This window comes from Watersipora subatra, chromosome 9 (assembly GCF_963576615.1).
Source record: "Watersipora subatra chromosome 9, tzWatSuba1.1, whole genome shotgun sequence".
Lineage (NCBI taxonomy): Eukaryota > Metazoa > Bryozoa > Gymnolaemata > Cheilostomatida > Watersiporidae > Watersipora > Watersipora subatra.
In genome coordinates, this window is record NC_088716.1 from 58,881,562 (window position 1) to 58,904,155 (window position 22,594).

The following is a 22,594-nucleotide window of genomic DNA, read 5'->3' on the forward strand; positions in this document are numbered from 1 at the left end:
AATAAAGAAGCATACCAAACATATATATGTATGCCAAACAGCTTAATCACCTGTTTGGTATATATATGTACGTTTTGATACCAGATTCAAACTGGAAAATAGTTTCATCTTGTAACTATTACATCATTAATATAGCTGTTACTATTGCATCATTATTATAGTTGTTACTACTACATCATTATTATAGTAAACACTATTACATCATTAATATAGTTGGTACTATTACATAATCAATATAGTTGTTACTACTACATCATTATTGTAGTAGTTACTATTACATCATTAATATAGTTGTTACTAATACATCATCAATATAGTTGTTACTATTACATTATTAATATAGTTGTTACTATTACAGCATTATTATAGTAAACACTATTACATCATTAATATAGTTGGTACTATCACATCATCAATATAGTTGTTACTACTACATCATTATTGTAGTAGTTACTATTACATCATTAATATAGTTGTTACTATTACATCATTAATATAGTTGCTACTATTACATCATTATTATAGTAAACACTATTACATCATTAATATAGTTGGTACTATTACATCATCAATATAGTTGTTACTGCTACATCATTATTGTAGTAGTTGTAGTATTGTAGTATCCTTACATCATTAATTGTTACTATTACATCATTGTTATAGTAGTTATTACTGCATTAGAGAGTCATTTAACTTTAGAGAGAGATATGTATCTCTAACAGACAATCAAATGTTAGATACTTCAAATGCCAGTCTATCAGACCATAGTACAATTTCCTCTCATATTTCCTCAATTTAACAATTAACCTTTATAACTAAACTCTATATCTACCATCCATTATTTAAACAGACAAAGTTATTCCAAGTTGAAACTATTATAATGTTATTGTTTCCTTTTTTTAAATGTTACGTGTTTTGTCCCTACATTTGTAAAACGGGTTTATCCAATAAGGTACATCCTAATAAAGTTCTTGTATGTACATATACGTAAATATGCATTTTAAGCGTATACAAAGGCATATACATGTATACTCGTATATACGTGTATATACTCTGCTACCATTTACATGTAGTTATATAGTTATACATAAGCTCTACCACTGTTTAATTAACAAAACTACAACAAGGCATACAGACTTTCCACACAAATAGAAAGTCATAGCTGCAAGGTACATTAACATTTAACCCTTCACCGATTTCTGCAAGTAAACCGCTAGCTTTTATCTGAAAACAAGAAGAGAATGGGACAAATACCATGGCAAGTGGTGCAGATGTAATCTCCACTATAATTGCAATAAATCATAATCACTTTTAAATATATAAGGGACAACAGAGAAATTCAATCACGCAGAGAGATTAGAGCCCAAGTCCAGATCTAATAACATAAAGGAAGGAAGAGACATCTAGTCTAAAAACATACCTTGAAACCGTAGCAAGCGCTCTATAACAGGTGATACGGTGTTGAGTCAGCAGATAGTAACAAGTTATATCAAAGATCGACACATACATGTATGTAGGTGCGAAGAGAAGCATATGTATATTGCATCTTGCAAGTCTGAATTCGTTGAATAAAACTTAACAAAACTGAACAATTTTTATTGGGTGCAGGTTTATCAAAGTATGATATAAATTTAATCTTGTGATATAGTAAATGTTTAGTGTTTGACGGTGACCAGATACCAACACGGTTAAGGTCCCGACAACAATGTTTAACAACTGCCCACAATAATCAATTTTGTGTGATTAACTCCTAGGTTTTTTGCTGGCTCTCTGTATCTCTTACTACATGTTGAAAAAAATTGAAGTTGATACTAGTATAGGAACTTTTTGAATTCATTACAAAGCTTATTGACACTTGTCAATCGCAGTCAGAGCAGAAATTTTCCTTTTAGAAGTCTAGCAATTACGCTGTAGTTCAAAGCATTAACTGTTAAATAGTCAAAGCATTTTGTACTAGCAGGCAAAGATCAAAGAGGTCAGCATAAATGACAGGTTTACCATCATTAATACAGATTAGTCCTGAATTATGCATATTGAATATGCTCAAGAAACTAGACTCTCATCATATTCTGTAACCACCATTTAACTAATATAAACTCCAAGACTATAATTCTGGTATTTACTATATACATGTACAACTATATATAAGCTTGTATAAACTACGGCTGTTCACAGACCTTCATCTGGCTGAATGGGAACCAGGGGCAGCAGAGACTCAACACTAGGATGCATAACCTGTCCACCGGTCACATACATTATGTGTTCTTTGGCCTGGCCAACTACCTGAAAGGAGTAAGCCTCTTCCATGTTGAACAGCTCAACATGGACTCCGTCTGAGAAGTAATCACTCGCGTGATCAGGCGCGAATGTCAAGGTTATTTCCTGAGAGCCACCTAAAAGAACCAATTGTGCATTAGGAGAGAGAATGAAGCGAGTACCTTGATCTTTGGTACACAGGCTAAAACCAGTTTCGTCATGCTAGTTCTGAGTAAAACAAACTGATCAGGTTCATAATTTCATGCTGTATGTTTTCTTCCACTTTCTAAAATCCTTCGATGTTGTTACTGTTGTGACTTTCACATAAACTTGATAGAATCTGATGCTGCAGCTCTCATGTTCTAATCTTCGCTATATTAAGATTTGTGTCCACTTGTCTGTCTGAAGCCACACTAAGAGCGTGAGGTAAAAAGATTGCACCATACAGGGATCAAATCCGGATATTTAAACTTTGAGACAGGCGGGCTACCATATGCGCCACTCCATCGCCTTCCCACACCATAGAATAATTGTGCACATAGTTTTTACACGTAATGACTTTTCCTCGTGCGCGGTACTGTCAGCGTACCAGTACACGGTACTGTCAGCGTACCGGTACACGGTACTGTCAGCGTACTATTGCAAAATAATATATAGAACAACTAGGTCCAAGTTGAATGTTTAAAAAGCTTCTACCCTACCCTTACAGTAAAATATAAGCATGCTATTTCACATAGCACAGTAACTTGAAACAAGTTTCTTATCAATAGAATGATCACTAATAGAGAAGTTGTTTAAAACATACATTCACGCTTCTATTCCAAACAACCTAACAGAGGTCTTAGATGGACATTATTATTATTATCAGAGCAAAAAGAAAATTCTTTAGTATGCCTGCTTTCCAGAATGTAGTTTCAAGGTAAATCTATATCAAGACGGTTTATTGGAGTTGCTTCCTCAATGACAAACTCTGTTCAGTGTAAAACGAAAAATGGTTGTGAAAACAGCCTTGTTCCAGTAGTCTACATGATGCTGCATACTATGTTTGTTCAACATTGAAGGTGGTCATTGAAAAAGTACAACACATAATTGATCAATCATATTTAGCCCTTAGAGACCTTGAATCTTTACTCTTTTACTCGCTCACAATGGTCACTCACCTCCAGAGATGGTTCCCGCAAATGGAACACAGTCAAATACACATTTTCCTTTGTTATTTTGCACTCCAATAGTATTTGGTGGCTCTCCTTCAGGCTGCACAAATTTGGGTAGGTCCTGCATCATCTTGTATCTTAGGAGACTAAGGCTATCAAATTTGATGCTGTAGTCTACTGATAGACTCGAAGTGTTCTTTATCTATGGAAGTCATAAATTACATAGATATTACAATATTTTACAAACCTTACCAACTACTCACTCAGTAGTAAAGAATATAATCTGTAGCAGTCGACACCCAGAGAGTTAGGGTTCTAAAGATAGTGTCAAGATTTTTAAGATAGACTAATAGCCCTCTGTGTTATGAGTTTGGTGGCTACACATGTCTTACTCATAACTCTATCAACGGTTCATATTGAAAAATATGAACAATGCAGCAGCTGGATAGTCTTAACCCTCGTTCTACCAGATAGTCCATCACATCTTTTTCTAGGCTGCCATCAAAACTTTGGTTTTTTGTTTTTTAAAATCTGACTTGTTTCATCGAATAGCAGACCAACAACAGTTTCAAATTAGTTGATACTTATGTTGGCTTCCTCTAATACATTCATAATTAATAAAAAAATTCAATTCAATAAGAAAATCAAACAGCGCACAAGCAATCTGTTCAAAAGTTTAGCAATATGGTTTTGACACAAAATTACTTCTAGCTTTTAACAACCATTAAAAATATTATTAAAATTAATTATAAATAATTGCTCAACTGCTTAAACACAGTAACATTTTGATTACAATCTGTATGACCACGTTTGGTGCCTTGAAAGAAGGCAGAACATGGTTTAAAAGAGCTCTGATAAACGGTTACTCCGCTAGTCACGTTAATAATCGGTAAAAACACAAGAAAAGGCTAGCTTCTAAGCTCAATGTCAACTGCATGTCGAAAAAGCTTTATCAAAATTAGTCATTTGGTCAAAAACTATTAAAATAATGTGCTGATGAAGTACATATGTTCTAAAATAGATTTTTGAGGCGTTTATGAACACTTATCACGGGTTTCTGCGCACTTTCAATCCATGCTTACTAAAGCAAACAGGAAAAACTATTGTGATTTCGCATTGTGACACTGTCATGAGAAAACTAATGGTAGAACTAGTTCATAGCCTTAAAGAGTTGGCCAGTAATTCTGAGAATCAACAAGATATGTTTGTTTTTAAATCACTCTTAACACAAAATATTCTATACATGCAGTAATAAACTATAAAATATAAGCCTAGAACAAGGCATAGCAACTGAATAATCACTACCTTGAAAGTGCGCTCTACATATTCGTTCACCAAGACAGCACCCATGTCAAATACAGGATCCTCTAGATTCAGTTGAATAGTTGGGTTGACTCCTCGCCCGACCAAGTTCACATGTAATGTAGAATCTGGGCCGTAAATATGTAAGGTCTCTTGAAACTAAAGTCATGCAAAAAACATTGGTAAGAATCTTGCATCAGTAACTGTTAATAACCTCTACTTTGTCCCATCAACTACAAGTCTGATTAACTCTTACTTTTGACTAGTTTGTTGAGTATGATAAACATATTCATGTTTGTTTACCTAAAAAGCTTCAAAATTTATCTTCAGCCTTTTTTAATACAGTGAAAACAAAACATGCTAGCTTGTATCTGCCAGAACCCTACAGTCTGTAACATTTAATTATATATAGCATTATACTACAGCAATTTTATTTATATAATTGTATAAGGTATTATATTCTTGATATTTTATTAGCTGCTAGCTTAGATGCATCAAATGAAATTGAGGAGAGTGGCTGTTAAAGTGCGGAAATGTAAAAAGCAGTTTTGTAACAACACGAGTGTTTGAATTCATTCTAATAGTCCACTTCTTATAGCTCATCTTATTAACGACCTAATTCTCTCATTATGCTTACTAACATTGATGTTTCTGTTCACCGATACAATATATCACATAAAAAAATACATGTAAAGCGTAAAAACTAAAATTCCAAGCTGATTGTTGTTCAAAATATTAAGTTTATATGCTCCAAAAGACAATTTGGGGCGATTAATATGCAGTCTCTTAAGAGTGAGATGAATCGTCAGAATCTAGTGATAATATGACATGACCAATGGAGCATAGTTCGGGATTCTTGCTGTGGTTTTGTCTTTGTATGTTTACTGTTAAGTGGTACACCGATCTTTAGTACAAAACATAAATCCGCATGGTTTGCATCAGTGAGTCTATACATATAAGAAGACAAGGGCAGCTGACATAACAAGTACATTTGTAGACAACAACACTCGCAACTAACTGCAAACACAGTAAAAGGCAGGCAGGGTCGATACAAATAATCTATAATTGTGCTCGACTCTTTAATTATGGTAGATAATTGCCAAAACTTCATATTGTTATAGTTTTTCAAGTTTGTATGTTAGATCAAAAAATAATATTTTACAGACTAACTATATGTAATAGTTAAGAAGCCATATATGTTATGTATACTACATTTAAAAATAATTCTGATCACAAAAAGAGATGCAAAGACAAAAGTTTATTTTCTAATGTGCATGCAAGATAGATCAATGCGATTTGTTAGCTAAAAGAAGAATAAAGAACAACAATAAATGACTAATAAAATGTTATAGTCGCTTGCCAACTTAAATGTTAGGTTACTTATGAATAAAATATAGCACGGCATAAACAAAGGCTGTAATAAGTTTAATAGAGAGTTTATTCTAGTAGCAGTTGAGGTGTTACCAAGTGATAAAATAGTAAGACAATAGCAGGTTTAGATAAACACTAAAAGCAGACTGGGGGGAGACAATAAATTTCTACCTGTCCCTGTAATAAAGAAATATTCATATTAAACATTTTGGGCATAAGAAATATGTTTCTACATTAAAAAATGGCAAAAATATTAACTGCAGTACTAAATATATAAGTAATTATCTGAACCTCACTTGGATTCACATAAATCCTATTATTATAGTAATTTGGCACAGCTCCAATTCCATTACATGTCTTCATTTTATTACGGCTCAAGGTGTTTGGCTTCAACTGTGTCATGTTTAGGTTGATATGCTCAGCTTGTATTAAGAGAGTAGAGTAAAATTTACAGGTTTTGTTTAGAGCACCAGGTCCCACATTTTATTGTCTGGTAATGCTATTACACTGTAATGGAGATCAGATTTATGTAGCCTTTACCAACAAAATTTAATAGTAACAAATAACACAAATAAATTAAAAAGGTACTAATTTTTATAAGCATATAATCAATTAGTGATATAACAAGGTAAATGAGAAGGAGTTTCACACTCGCTTGCAACTTCCTATAGTTCTTAACCAGAACATATAGAGACAATTAATAAAATAGATGTGCAATGTCAACTAATCTACTGCCAAACAGATCTCAGCTGTAAAATCAAAGTGAACATTTTATTCCATTTCTATGGCCTCATCTCAATTCCATCTGCTGATGTGGAAGGCCCAGTTTTCTAATTCTCAAGGTAAGAATGTGCTAATTTTGTAAACAATTCAATAAACAATAAAGTCTTCAATGTAAATATATAAACTTATTTTATCTGATTGTTTCAATTTTAAAAAGCTAGCTAATAGCCCCACAGTCAATCCCTCACAGAAGGTGGGAATCCCTCAAAGAAGGTGGGAATCCCTCAAAGAAGGTGGGAATACCATTATAAAGTCCAAGTATAAAAGACAACTCACATGATCTGGCTTGAGTGGAGCAAATCTGATAATGAGAGAATGTGATGAGTCGGGAGGCAACTCTCTCAGTGGATTCCTCATCTCAAAGGGCCCAGTTGTGTCAAGGAGAGAGCCAGTCAAGTCTATTTCTTTATCATCAATGTTCTATAATAAGACTTAGGGGGTAATTTTTTCAGGTAAGTATCAATGCAGTACTGACTATATTCTGGCAAATAGTGTGCAGCAATTGTTACACACTTAACAACATAAATAATTCCAATAAGAATAAAATGTTAGTGAAATGCAGATTGACAGACAGAAACTATCAACAATCCATAAATAGTCAATCTCTAGTAAAGTTATCAACAGAATCATAGAGTTGTCAATAACAAAGAAAGCTAGCAAGATCAAAAAAGATTAATAGACAATAGCAGCCTATGAAGTAGGTTCGGTTTATCTACTAAATTAGTCACTCTACTAAAATGTCTCTTTCATGGACTTGAGAGTGTTGTCTTATCTGTCTACAGAACGCATTCTCAATGTTCAGGTGAGCCAGCCATGCCTCTTACCTGTATAGTAACAGTCTTGTTCATTTGTTGTCCGATGCTCACATCTCCATAGTCAATGGTCGCTCTACCATTGTCAGATATGACAACAACCTGGGGTTTAACTGTAGGACAATGTACCTCGAGGTACAGAGTGTTGTGTATGCTGGAAAACAATATTTGAAACTGGAGCAACAGGTAGACGGAGCATGAAAGAACAGAGTCAGTCTGAGTGTCTAAGTAAAGTTTATTGTTACTCGTACCCTGGCAGTCTATTGCATTATGAGAGATCTTCAGGTGTAATAACTATGTGTACAACTATTCTGGCAAATGGAAAGGAGATTGATCGGTGCAGGTGATAGAGTGTCGGTCGTGCAAGTCGGAAATCGTGAGCACGAATCTCATTGAAAGCAATATTTTTTCCTAATCTCGAAGCAAGGCTTTTGACAGATGGACAAACAAATGGCTCTTACTATATTTAGCTAATACTTAAATAGATTTAGATGCTATTGTATGTAAACCATTAGACAAAACAGTAGGTAGATTACAAGCATCTAATCGATAATGTTTGCAGTATGAAATCTGACAACTCTAAGTGAGTTTTTTTAATTTCCACTTTTGATATACTCAGTTTTGTTGAGTCACACTGTATTTTATTTTAAAAATTTTAACTTTACACACAGTCAACTGGTTCCAAGTTGTTTTGGGTGTTTTCGTAGAAACACTGCTTGGTAGAAACAGACCAGCGTAAATACACAAATCTATGAACTTCCTCTTCTTTAGAGGTCAAACTATCAGCTCTTTCCAAGGAAAAAGCACAGCTCCAAGCTTAATACTTTTGGGGGTTTTAGCTAGTAATCTACTGGTTAACCACAGCAATTTGCTATCTTTAGTACCCGAGTATTCCACTGTAGTGACAAGAGCAGATAACTGTTATTCTGCCAGCGTGTGTTCATCTATATAGCCACAATAATCGCTAATTTTTCAAGACTGCTTGAGACAGCTTGAACTAGATAGGCCTCAGTTGATGCTGCCAATCAGCCAACCGCGAGGCTTGGCGACTGCTTTCAATTGGCACAGGTGCAACAGTTGAGCAAGGAACAAACCCAACTGATCATTAACAAAAGATATGAAAGCATGTTCACCAATGACTAGGTAATAAAACTCACTTGAGGGCTAAAAATACTTTGCTGCCTGTTCCACCAGCTCAGCCTCATGTGTAGCCAAAGAAAAATGATGTACATACATGTAAACAACCAAACAATGCGTGACCAACTCTGCTGGTGCCTCGTAATCTATATATATATTTCTCAAAGTTTGCGTGTATATCTGTTTGTCCAGATATAGCTATTGAAATCTTTAAATAACGAATCCATATCGCAGAAGGTTTTATATCGGACCCTCTCAGTCGCCAGTCCGATGCCCTACTAACTTAGCTACATGAGCTTGATACATCCGCTAGGCAATATATGTCGTTATATGGGAGCAAATACTCTACCGCTTTAGGTCATGACGCAGGGTGATTGCTTAACGTCATGAGAAGCTGGTAGCTCTTATTAGTACGCTTACTCAAATTATGCATTGGCAATGTGCCAGGCTAATAGCAACTGGCGGGCAACTTTCATTACCTCTCATTGTTTATAAGCTGATTTGTAATACCCGGGCAACGCCGGGTAGTGCAGCTAGTATATATATATATATATATATATATATATATATATATATATATATATATATATAATAATAATGTTGACACAATGATGCACAACTAGCTGTACACTAACAGTAGGGCATTTCAGTGCCCTCAAAGCCTCCTGACCACCTAATTTCTTATTGCATAAATCTATATAAGCTGAGGGGCCTTATTATGACTAAATTAGTGAAAGTACAGCATCCTTAAATAGCTTCAACCTTTAATCATCAGCCACCTTACAGAAAGATTTAGAGTCATATGACTTAGTTTGTATGTAATCGACACTTTTTTAAACCTTGGTAACAGAAGGAATGACAAGCAAAATGATTTGTTTTGTCTTTAAAATACAAATTTAAATCCTTATAAAAAAACCAGAAAATACTACTTTGCAACCAGCATTAGTTTTTAAGCTAAACAAAATAAAGAGATAAATATTGTTTCAGCTACAACTTTATGTTTACCAGGAACCTTGGATATCTTCAAATATGTCTATAGTTCTTACCTGTACTTGAGATCACCAGGTTTAGCGCAAGCACCACTGGATAGGTAGCATGGAATTACGTAGGTTTGAAAGGCGCCCTCAAACTGTCTCAACAGCGTGGAATGGGCACTAGCATACTCATCAGACTCCAGCTGTAGTAAAAATCACTACTTAGTAATACCTTACTTGAATGCCTTGTTTCTGGGAACACGGTACTGTATAGACAATGGGTACAATGAACACGCAACTGGTATTTGAGGGTTTCAAAGTTTACTGAACGAGCTTGCTATGTAGATATAGCAACAGTAGCTGGTACCCTTAAAGATACGCTAGACATAGTACTAAATACAAAAACTCAAGCTATAACTAATACTAAGGCTAGCTGGCTTGTGAGCTAGTGGGTAGCAGGTTAAGGCTGGTTCACTCTATATCGCTGTATGTTGGAGTTGTCCTTTCGGGGTTCATCGGCGACTATGTTCAATGTAAACCAATGCCATCTACAAAGCAGCGCGGATACGTCGGCAAGGTTTGCAGCTGTTAAACTATCCCAATAGTTCGCCAAGCATCAATGACAGCCTGTACAATGCGCACTATTTCGGCAATGGTGGTTGCAGTCGTGGATAACGTAATCTATTTATTTCAGTTTATGACAGTTGCTGCAGGACTAGCATTTGATTCAAGCACGCGGTAACAAAAAGGTTTCTTCGAGAAAAACGAGAACACTATGCCATGAACTATTCACTGATGTAAACACGAATAGTTGCCATAGTGTGAACATTGTTATCACTGACAATCACCGAAGTATTGTGGCATGAACGCTGAGATATGGTGATATAGTGTGAACCAGTCTTTAGTTGAAACACTATAAATTAACACAAAGGGTGGAATTTTTCTAATCTGTACTTTAATGCTTTCCACCGGTGGAGCAGTCACAGGCTCTGGACCTCCTATGTCTAGTTGAGGCCCAGTTGCTGGTCGATTTGCAGCCTTCCCTTTAGCTGATCCTTTGCCAGCAGGCTTGGAAGGTGCTGGAGCAGCTTTCTTTTTGCCCTGTACAATTCAAATAATTGCATCAATTGATAGTTTGATAAACAAAAAACAAACTGCAAAAAGAAACAAAAAAAATAAAAAAACAACTGCAAATAATGAGAATGGTGCTCGTTATGTTTAGTCATCCCATAACAGTGGCAGTAGATACAACCTCACTTATCTCACTAGTTAATAGTTACAATAAATTGTCCTGAACTGTGAGTGAGCTGACATTCCCAGCGATGGCAATCTGAAAAGACTGAAATCTAATAGTAATTCAACCAGAGATCAGCGAACAGTCATGGCTTAAAATGCGCGACCTGCAACCACAGGTTGGGGTTCACTTCCTAACAGGCCACCGGTGGTGACAGGAATTGCATCTACCCTAAAATTGATCTCTGCGTACGTCTCCAGTCGTCAAGGTTTCCTTGCCACTGGACTTAGGCATGTCCAACCAAGTTCACAGAACTGATGTTTGTACTTAACAGCACACTTAAAAACACACACAACCTCTGCTTGCAGTTAGTTAAGCAGACGTAGCCAATCTTTGAGTGTTCATTTCTGTTAGCATCTGGTGATGTTATAGAGTGGATGGGCTCTGAATGTAAAACTGTACATGGTTTTGAACAAAGAGAGTTATGCAAAATGCTAAGGAATGCTCTATGTAGCAGACCATGAGAAATGATTGTAAATAATAAAAAACAACAAAGTCAATTAAGGAGATCACGGTCAGCCGTTTAGCAAGCGCATGCTGATGTTCTATTTGCAGTAAGCTAGTAATTAATTGAGGAGAAGAAATGCTTCCAGTTATCTGTTTGAGCAGGTGCAAGCAGACATGTAAGTAGAAGCTTGTTTATAAATCGGAGCGTCTCACTCAGGTTTGGGAAGAAGTTTTTAGGGATTGTTTAAGCTTAATAAAGTTTAAAGTGTTTTTTATGTTCACTAACAAATATACTGAAACTTTCTGACAGACTTCAATGCTTCTCATCAGGGAAGTCACAAAAGAATTGCGCTTATCTATGTTTGCTATAGTAAAGCTGAGCAATGAAGGGTTAGTAAGTCACAACAAACAAGTTAGATCGGGTGGGTTTTTTGGACCTACCACATTCGCTCCTGCCGCAGCCAGAATCTAATGGTATAGCAAAACAGAGTGAACTTCCAATTGTGTCTATGAAATGTGATTTGGCCTACTTGCTTTAGTTCAAATCAATAGCAAATGTATCTTTAAGTTTTTTGCATCTGTCCTGATGTCGTTATATGAAATAAATAAATAAATCGTTAGGACAGAATTTCAACAAAGCAGCAATAGATGTGATCATGAATGTTTTTCTGCAACCAAATGTTGAAGCTATTGTGCTTCCCAAAATGATTCTATATGTGGTTTGGTCTGCTTCACTAAATACAAATCAGTAAAGAATGAATTTTAAATTCATTGCATCCACCGGGAGTGGTGATCTGAAATAAGTTAATACGCCATTTTATGGCAGAATCTCAGCAAAACAACAATTGATGTGATCAATGAACATTTTTCTGCAACAAATTGTTGAAGCTATCAGCAAAGTGACGCTAAACCAAGAAAGAACTTCAGTGAGAAGTTTGACCCGTCAATTAGCATTTTAGTCCTTAAACTATCACTAAGTTAAATGGAACTTACAGCTTGGGCCTCAGCTTCCTCTCTCTCCTTTCTCATTTTCTCATCATATTCTTTCTGAGCCCGCTCTTCAGCTTTGCGCACCACAACTCGGACAGCCTCTTCCTTTATCCTCTCAACCGGAAGTGTCGGGGCAAACCTCATCTGAACTCGCAATCTCTAGAAGAGATCAGAGACCAAGTGAGAATAGTTACTTTCTAATCTACACAACCGAACTGGTATATGTTGTTATTGAGATGCTAGATCTACTATAGAAATGAGTATATGTTGTTATTGAGATGCTAGATCTTCTATAGAAATGAGTATATGTTGTTATTGAGATGCTAGATCTTCTATAGAAATGAGTATATGTTGTTATTGAGATGCTAGATCTTCTATAGAAATGAGTATATGTTGTTATTGAGATGCTAGATCTTCTATAGAAATAAGTATATGTTGTTATTGAGATGCTAGATCTTCTATAGAAATGAGTATAAGTTTACTTTAAAAGAGAACAGCAAAGGTAATTATTTAGTAAACAATTATTAAAGTAATTATTTGGTGGTCAAATTTTCAGCAGTCAAACTTTATCATAAATATAATCACTAAACTTGAAACTATTATGACCACTTGTAACATTTTTAGTAATGCACAACATTTTACAGTTTAACAAGTTAGTAAGAATAAAAATAACTAGGTTGTTGTCTGCCCTGTCATACAGACTGTACCAATGTTGTTTAAAACAGCACTGGTAACTACATGATGCCAAAAGCAATAATTAGCAAAAGGAAATAGGCAACTTGACATAGTCTATAATTGTAGGACTGTAAGTAGTAAGTTCTAGTTACAAGGCAAGTTATTCTATTCAGATTGTGTGAAAGTCATATATACTTCTCCAGGTTTCACTGTGCCAACAGATGGATAGAGATTGAGAGGGGCCCCTTCAGGAACTTTGAACTCAAAGCTTGTAGGACCTACAGGTGCAATTGCTCCTTTCCCTGGTAAAAGAGAAGATGTTTTTTGTTTCACTTTCTAAGTAACTAGTTGCTACTGGAAACGCATCACATAAATAACGGTCGAAACTCTAGAAAAATGTGTCATGTTACGCAACTACTGTGAAACCTCTAATTGAACATCATGGCCTTCTATTTTTCAAACCTTTTTATATAGTGGTGGTCAGTTGGAAGTGGTGTTCAAATAGAGGCTGGCGGTATATTTTTTAAATCGCTTGTTGGAATTTTGGGAAGATAAATTTAGCCCTTTTAAGGGCGAAGCCAATGTCGCCTATATTTTGCCCTCTCCTTCCCGGAGAGTGATATTAAACCTTTTGGATGCAATAAATCTGCTAACCTACCTCCAAATTGTCAAAGATCTCTTAATAAATGTGCCTTGAGAAGCTGAGAGATATCTCTATCAGTTGATATCTATTGCTTGCAATTAACCTGCGATGATATTATGGCCTGTGTTCTACTCTGCAATTTGTTAGAGCTTTCAATTTTTATTTCATTCTAAATTTGAAGACATATTTTTATCTTATATTTATATTTAACAATATTGCATAAAGTGTCATAGCACTCATTGTTGTGGTTGTTACAGTTTGCATCAAAACTGGCTTTTTATGTGCAATAGAAGTGGGGTTATAAGCTTCAATCAATTGTCCGCCGAGTTCAGATTACCGCAATCATGCTAATAAGTAATATGCTATAAATCTGCAAATTTATAAGTTATATAGTGATAATCTACCAAATGCTGCAAATATATATTCACGAAGAAGTGACATAACAAACCACACTTCTATTATATGCAGAAACAAAAATTAACGTTTTTGAACAAAATTATTTACATCATTTGCTTGGATAGCAGCGTTCTGATTGTTGCGCTCGATGGAACAAGAATCTTCTGGTTGTCCAATACCTTCCACAATATCTTCTGGCCTCAACTCTTCTTCTGTACTGCTAAACTAGTCGATATTAGTGTCCAAATAATTTTTGGCAGAGCAAATCTTTTACAAGTTGCATTTAGCATAAATGCGACTCGTAAAAGTATTGCTAGCTGAATGTAACCTTTGGCCTAAAACTAGTCATTCATCTACCATTGTAAATATAAACCATTTGTATATACATATACAATAACCTGAGACAGTTATTAATTATTTTTATGGTGTTGCTTTTAAAGTTTTAATAAAAAAGCTTTGGAGTCCGATAGCGGAAAAACTGATTGTTATCAATGTAAACGATTCTTAATACAATTTTGTGGACACTTTTACTGCTCACTTGATATTATGGGTTCATAAAGATCAATGATTGTAAAAGTGGCGATCAAATAGAGGTCGTGTTCAGTTAGAGGTTTTACGGCACATACTTCAAGCATGCAATCATACAGACAATTTTAAAAAGGTAGAGTGTCATCAAAGTTGGGTATCTGATGGGAAGACAACTCACCTATGCGCGGTACAGGATGGGTGTACTCATTGGTGGAGAGATGGTTGTTGATTATGTATAAGTCATTTATGGAATAGTCATTCATAGAGGTAGCCTTAAAATGCACAACTTGTTCAGAAAGTTCCATGGGTGGGTGCACACCCACCCCTTTGCACTTGATCTTAAACTCCCTGTAAGATTATATAAGTAAGGCATGTTTTCCTTCCAGAAATCCAATCAACTTGCGAACAGCTAATATATTGTTCAAAATCCTGCAATGTTTAATACAGAATACCTGTTAATGAGAGATTTGCAGCAGAGCTCAAAATTGTAGTTCTTGGCCTTTGGGGGGCTAAATACAATGTCCAGATCTATTGTCTCTTTTGGTAAGACAATTCCAAAACCGTCATTAGGTTGAATGTCCACATACTAAAATTGTAATCATCAATTTACCAACTAAAAAATAAATTGAATGTAGTATTTCCTACCCGGGATCTAAACCATATAGCATTGTATAAACTTCATCAAGACATACAGTACACTGATAGATCTCAATTTTTTTCTACATTCTGTAAACCAGTGTGAGATGAATACATGTATACTGGTCATTATATTTTATTGGCATCAGAATTGCCTTTAAAATAGCTGATAAGGCTGCTGATATAAAACTCCCTGTTTTGAAAATTTAAAAAAATTCGGCTGACTTAGTAAGACTTGCAGCCAGAAGTATGATTCTGTTTGACTCAGTTTCACTGTATCATATAAACACTAAGATTAATAGTACTGCTGGAGAAAAAGGTTAAAAATCAAGGTTGGCTTCAACAAGCGCATGTATGTCATTGCTGTATATTGTCTGTGCATGAAACAGTACTACTTGCCCAATTACATATGCACCGCAACAGTTTTCCTGCACTTTCCACTCAACAGTTCATGCTAATTTATACGTTGTTTTTGTTATTATTATACTTTGAAGTTTTGTTCAGGTAGTTCAATCAATGGTTTTCCATAATTGCTTAACCGACTCATTCCACTTACAGGCTACTATCGTGCAGACCTACAGGCTACTATCGTGCAGACCTAGAGGCTACTATCGTGCAGACCTAGAGGCTACTATCGTGCAGACCTAGAGGCTACTATCGTGCAGATCTAGAGGTTACTATCGTGCAGACCTAGAGGCTACTATCGTGCAGACCTAAAGGCTACTATCGTGCAGACCTACAGGCTACTGTCGTGCAGACCTACAGGCTACTATCGTGCAACATTTGGAAATAATATTATCTTAATGGTTTGCACAAAAGCTGGAATCTGAAGATGACAAGCAAAACAAATTACTTCTGATAAAGCCATGACTTTTTTATCAACCTTTTACGCAGTCGTTGCCCTAGAGTTAAGCTTTGGCTGCGCACTTCTGTAGAACTCACCTCTGGCAAACCCATGAAGCCAAATTCCTGAGGAAGTATGGATTTGTTAGTCAGCTGAATGCTCGCTCTAGCAGACTCGTAAATAGTGCTGTGGCCAAAGTCTATCTCAGTAACGCTGAACTCTAGATCAGAGTTGGTCACAATAGCGTGTACCACAAATGGCACAGGTCGAGTCTAAAATAGTGCAAAATGGCAGCAAACTAAAGAAAGTCACACTCAAAAATCACGAGTTAAAAAAAAACACAAGAAAACACGCTCGACCAAAAAACCATTTCAGCTCAAAAAGAACATAAAGAGTTGAAATTTTGCATCATGTTTCGAAGGTGGATACTTATCAACCGCAAGAAATCATTGCATTTGATACAGCAATTTTAAAGATAAGGCCATTTTAGAGGAGACGATTCTGCATTTTTAATATTTCACAAATTATACTTTTAAGAATCAGCTGTTCCATTAAAATATGACTAAAATGAACTTATCAGTTTACTAGCTGCCGTCTCACAATAAAAGTCTAGCTCCACTTCAGTAATACCACAGGATTTTTTGCCTGAACAACAAAACATGATAGCAAATCAGGCATCATTGATGCCGCAGCATTTCGCTCACCTGATCCGCAACATGAATGATTAATGGAACTTCCAGTACACCCGTGCTCTTGTCAAAATACTCAAGGGCATCTTCAGCTATTGTACTCCGTGGAAGAAATTTCAGTTGGGCTGAGAAAGAGCTTTGGGCTTGAACAAAACCAGTTTTAGGCAGCAGCTCCATGTGTTTCCTTAGAGATTTTGGCACCTCAAACATTAGTTTGAGAGCACTCGTAGCTCTAAAAAAGAGAACAGAAAACCTGCTGTTGAACATGTTATAAAACTAGTAAATAAATGCTATACAATACGTGATATCAGGCTGGTGATCTAATCAAGAATTGTTGTGAGTCATACAAACCAACTTCTAAAAAATTCTTTAATATTGTCAATTAGATGTAGACAAGATAGATTTGATAATTGTGCAAATTATGTTGTACGTAAAAACGTGGGATCTTCATCACTTGTGTAACAGCATTCAAAGTTTGCATTATCTTGTGGTTACAACTAGTTTGGCTGTATGCTCAGAACTCAGGTTCATAGACATAGATACACACCTGTTTTTTACTATAATAGAGTCCTGGTAGAGTCTATCAAGGGTGCAGATTTGAAGATCGATGTTCTGTCTTGTCACATAAACTGGTACATCTATGGCTGTTCCACTGCTGGTTAACGTTATCTAAATTCATATATAAATACATAGACTGTTTATTTTTAATTTTAAGTATGAACAGACAAATAACCATTTCATAGCAGAGTGGCTGTGGTTTAGTGGTCTAGAACCCCTGACCTACAAACAACTGGTTGGGGTTCAATTCCCAAAGAATGTCACTGATAATAACAGCAATGATATTCAACCTTGAATTGCTCTCTGCAGCTGGGCATGTCACAGTTAATGAGGTTCTTTTACCCCTGTACTCAGACATGTCCAGCCAAGATCATAGAGCCATTGCTTGTGAAACAATGCCCTTAAAACATGTACAGCCTCGGCTTGCAGTAAACTGAGCAGATATCCTACTCGATAATCAAGGGATTGCTCATAGACACACGCGCACTAATGCACACATATAAGTAGCTCACTGTGTTTTATTGTTTTCCACCTGCACATAGCCACATATATATTTTTATACAAAGCATTTGTATCTTAAGATGAACTAAATATATCTGTATCTGTGATCAAAGAAACCTCTGCATGTTGACACATAGAAGTGATTATAACTGACTATGTGTCAATAATACTACGTATTATATGTATTTCATCAAAGCTGCTGATTTGATTAAAATATTTAAAAAGCAAAAGAATATATAGCAAGTATTATAAGATAAGTGTTATGGGCTCACATCAGCAGCATTATAAGATGAGTGTTATGGACTCACATCAGCAGTATTATAGGATGAGTATTATGAACTCACATCAGCAACATTATAAGATGAGTGTTATGAACTCACATCAGCAGCATTATAAGATGGGTATTATGGACTCACGTCAGCAGTATTATAGGATGAGTGTTATGAACTCACACCAGCAACATTATAAGATGCGTGTTATGCACTCACATCAGCAGTATTATAAGATGAGTGTTATGAACACATGTCAGCAGTATTATAAGATGAGTGTTATGAACTAATGTCAGCAGCATTATAAGATGAGTGTTATGGACTCACGTCAGCAGCATTATAAGATGAGTGTTATGGACTCACATCAGCAGCATTATAAGATGAGTGTTATGAACTCACATCAGCAGCATTATAAGATGAGTGTTATGAACTCACATCATCAGTATTATAAGATGAGTGTTATGAACACATGTCAGAAGCATTATAAGATGAGTGTCATGAACTAATGTCAGCAGCATTATAAGATGACTGTTATGAACTCACATCAGCAGCATTATGAGATGAGTGTTATGAACTCATGTCAGAAGCATTATAAGATGAGTGTTATGAACTAATGTCAGCAGCATTATAAGATGAGTGTTATGGACTCACATCAGCAGCATTATAAGATGAGTGTTATGCACTCACATCAGCCACATTATAAGATGAGTGTTATGGACTCACATCAGCAGCATTATAAGATGAGTGTTATGGACTCACATCAGCAGCATTATAAGATGAGTGTTATGAACACATGTCAGCAGCATTATAAGATGACTTTTATGAACTCACATCAGCAGCATTATAAGATGAGTGTTATGAACACATGTCAGCAGCATTATAAGATGACTGTTATGAACTCACATTAGCAGCATTATGAGATGAGTGTTATGAACTCATGTCAGAAGCATTATAAGATGAGTGTTATGAACTAATGTCAGCAGCATTATAAGATGAGTGTTATGGACTCACATCAGCAGCATTATAAGATGAGTGTTATGCACTCACATCAGCCACATTATAAGATGAGTGTTATGAACTCACATCAGCAGCATTATGAGATGAGTGTTATGGACTCACATCAGCAGCATTATAAGATGAGTGTTATGAACACATGTCAGCAGCATTATAAGATGACTTTTATGAACTCACATCAGCAGCATTATAAGATGAGTGTTATGAACACATGTCAGCAGCATTATAAGATGACTGTTATGAACTCACATCAGCAGCATTATGAGATGAGTGTTATGAACTCATGTCAGAAGCATTATAAGATGAGTGTTATGAACTAATGTCAGCAGCATTATAAAATGAGTGTTATGAACTCACATCAGCAGCATTATAAGATGAGTGTTATGAACTCACATCAGCAGTATTATAAGATGAGTGTTATGAACTAATGTCAGCAGCATTATAAGATGAGTGTTATGAACTCACATCAGCAGCATTATAAGATGAGTGTTATGAACTCATGTCAGAAGCATTATGAGATGAGTGTTATGAACTCATGTCAGAAGCATTATAAGATGAGTGTTATGAACACATGTCAGCAGCATTATAAGATGACTGTTATGAACTCACATCAGCAGCATTATAAGATGAGTGTTATGAACACATGTCAGAAGCATTATAAGATGACTGTTATGAACTCACATCAGCAGCATTATAAGATGAGTGTTATGAACTCACATCAGCAGCATTATGAGATGAGTGTTATGAACACATGTCAGAAGCATTATAAGATGAGTGTTATGGACTCACATCAGCAGCATTATAAGATGAGTGTTATGAACTCATGTCAGAAGCATTATAAGATGAGTGTTATGAACTAATGTCAGCAGCATTATAAGATGAGTGTTATGAACTCACATCAGCAGCATTATAAGATGAGTGTTATGGACTCACATCAGCAGCACTATAAGATGAGTGTTATGAACTCACATCAGCAGCATTATAAGATGAGTGTTATGAACTCACATCAGCAGAAAGCTCATCCTCAAATGATAGAATGAACTGAGCATCACACTTTCCAGGTACAGTTGGCTTCCAGACAATCTCCAGCTTTTCTTGGGAGAATGGTTTTATGAGCGTCGAGTTCTGATCACTGACCATCATGCCATCAAGGTCAAGGTCATGATCTTCAGAAAGACTTGCTCCAATCGAGCTCGCTGTAAGCAGTGACAAAAAGTAATTGGTTGATAGAAAATTGAAGCCATGACAGGATACACTGCTCTACCGCTTTTCTGTCAATGGTTAAAATACGCTAATGCGTAAATCGAACCTTCATCAAAGCTTCTCTGCTTGGTGCTGGAACCAGCTACCTCTTCAACTTCACATTGCGACCTATTAGCAAGAGTGCCAGCTGGTGAGATGGGTTTGCTCACCCCACTTTCAGATGCATCAGCATTTCCTTGAAGTTTAGGGCTATCTGGCAAACCATTATCACTCATAGGTGTGTCTTCCTTCAAACATAAGTGAGATACATACATTAAGTATATTTTTCACAAAGAGAACAGAGATTTTATCTTAAAAATAGCAGAACTCTTCATTTGGATTTTTTACTGACATATACATCTAATTTTAAATAATTTTTTATATATTTTCTTCATTTCAACTTACGTGCTATGATTGAATTGCATACATCATCTAACAATTATTTTGAAAGCATTATTGCCAGCTGATTTAGCAATCTTCTACCTAATATCCGTTCTCTTAGCAGAGAAAGGCATTTTAAACACTATTTGTCAAACTATTTATTTGATTTTAAAGGCTAACTGTTGCCCTTTTTTGTTTTATGATTTTTGTATGGCATAATTTAAAAAACATTTCTGAATGAAATGAAATTATTTACAATAAAATAATATATATTTAGTAAATGAAAATGGTTACTTTGTTAGGATAATTTCAGTTCATCACATCACAAATGGTAAACTAAAGATCAGATTAGTCAGGTCTCTCAGTACGAATGCTTAAATCCTGTAAGAATTCTGACAACTAAATAACAGAGCTTACTTATGGGCACATCTCTTAACAGAACGTTGGTATGACCAGCTAAAATAACTAGCAACAAGTTAATGCTATTAGTTAGAGGCAGGTAGTTAATGCTATTAGTTAGAGGCAGGTAGTTAATGCTATTAGTTAGAGGCAGGTAGTTAATGCTATTAGTTAGAGGCAGGTAGTTAATGCTATTAGTTAGAGGCCGGTAGTTACTTAACAAAAAGTAGCCAACGCGATGGAAATTAGATTAAAGAAGTGGTGAACCCACCCGCTGTACAAAGTCAGCAGGAGCTGCGGTTATAATATGATGATCCTTCCCGGTGTATTTACCAAACATCAGCCTTGTTCCTAAGGCTCCGTCATTCCTAAGGGTGATGTGACGTTTTAGAGTCTCTCCAATGACACTTGTACCAAACTGTACTTCTGTCATATCCACCGACAGCTACATAGAGAGGTTTTGTCTCTGGTTAGTTAGTGATATGATTATAAAACAGAAGTATATATGTGACATGCAACAGCAGGTAAGTGATGTCACTAGCAACCGATATTTACAGATAATTATTTATTATATTAAATATATATATATATAATAAAATATTTATAAGTGGAACTTCACTTCCAAGAGTGAAGTTCCACTTATAAATATTTTATAATTTAGCTCTGATTTATCATTGAGCACTCTGTAACGAACTGTGCAGCGTCCACTTTGTCTATATATATAATATATATATTAAATATTATATTATATAATTATAATTATTTATTGATATAGCACATTTTTTAAATTAGAGTGCAATAAAAAACATGTATTTTTATTTTATTTATTATGTTTTATACTCATCAGAATTGTCTTCATAATACCTGATATGTCACTGCAAGTAACAATTGACAGCAGTCATTTATCTGTTTGTCATGTCAAATTAGTAGAGTCTGAAACAAGTATCTTGAGGAATTGTGGCATGCTATAGCAGGTGGCTGAAATCATTATATGAAAATTACTGCAATGCCAATCCCTTAAAAAACCATTACTCACATTCCAGATCTTATACTCACATCACATTTCTTTGTAGAACAGACAACAGGCAGTTCAAATGGCCCTGTCTGGGACAGGAAGTTGATCACACCCTCCAAGTCTTCATTGATCATGGGCTTAAACATTATAAGCAGCTCACATGTCATGCCAGCTGACAGCTGACCAGGTGGATCAAACCTACAAACAATACAGTTTTAATATCATGATAGTTTAAAGATGCCCCCACAGTGATACCAAAAATCAACAATAATACTTACAAATCT

General features: G+C 35.6%; 1 protein-coding gene across 1 annotated transcript in view; it reads right to left on the bottom strand.

The window, feature by feature from the left end:
• Window positions 1–22,594, bottom strand: part of LOC137405287 (cilia- and flagella-associated protein 74-like) — a 38,557-nt gene that overhangs the window by 5,621 nt on the left and 10,342 nt on the right. The window contains exons 12-31 of the mRNA XM_068091515.1: window positions 22,352–22,508; window positions 21,567–21,740; window positions 20,583–20,763; window positions 20,279–20,469; window positions 17,479–17,600; window positions 16,947–17,163; window positions 16,341–16,514; window positions 15,215–15,348; window positions 14,941–15,110; window positions 13,391–13,497; window positions 12,524–12,679; window positions 11,972–11,998; window positions 10,744–10,890; window positions 9,862–9,992; window positions 7,691–7,832; window positions 7,143–7,286; window positions 4,716–4,871; window positions 3,417–3,612; window positions 2,178–2,393; window positions 1,421–1,441 (exon numbers count right to left, since the gene is read on the bottom strand). Coding sequence (XP_067947616.1) covers window positions 1,421–1,441; window positions 2,178–2,393; window positions 3,417–3,612; window positions 4,716–4,871; window positions 7,143–7,286; window positions 7,691–7,832; window positions 9,862–9,992; window positions 10,744–10,890; window positions 11,972–11,998; window positions 12,524–12,679; window positions 13,391–13,497; window positions 14,941–15,110; window positions 15,215–15,348; window positions 16,341–16,514; window positions 16,947–17,163; window positions 17,479–17,600; window positions 20,279–20,469; window positions 20,583–20,763; window positions 21,567–21,740; window positions 22,352–22,508 — 2,963 coding nt within the window. The remainder of the gene's footprint in view (window positions 1–1,420; window positions 1,442–2,177; window positions 2,394–3,416; window positions 3,613–4,715; window positions 4,872–7,142; window positions 7,287–7,690; window positions 7,833–9,861; window positions 9,993–10,743; window positions 10,891–11,971; window positions 11,999–12,523; window positions 12,680–13,390; window positions 13,498–14,940; window positions 15,111–15,214; window positions 15,349–16,340; window positions 16,515–16,946; window positions 17,164–17,478; window positions 17,601–20,278; window positions 20,470–20,582; window positions 20,764–21,566; window positions 21,741–22,351; window positions 22,509–22,594) is intronic.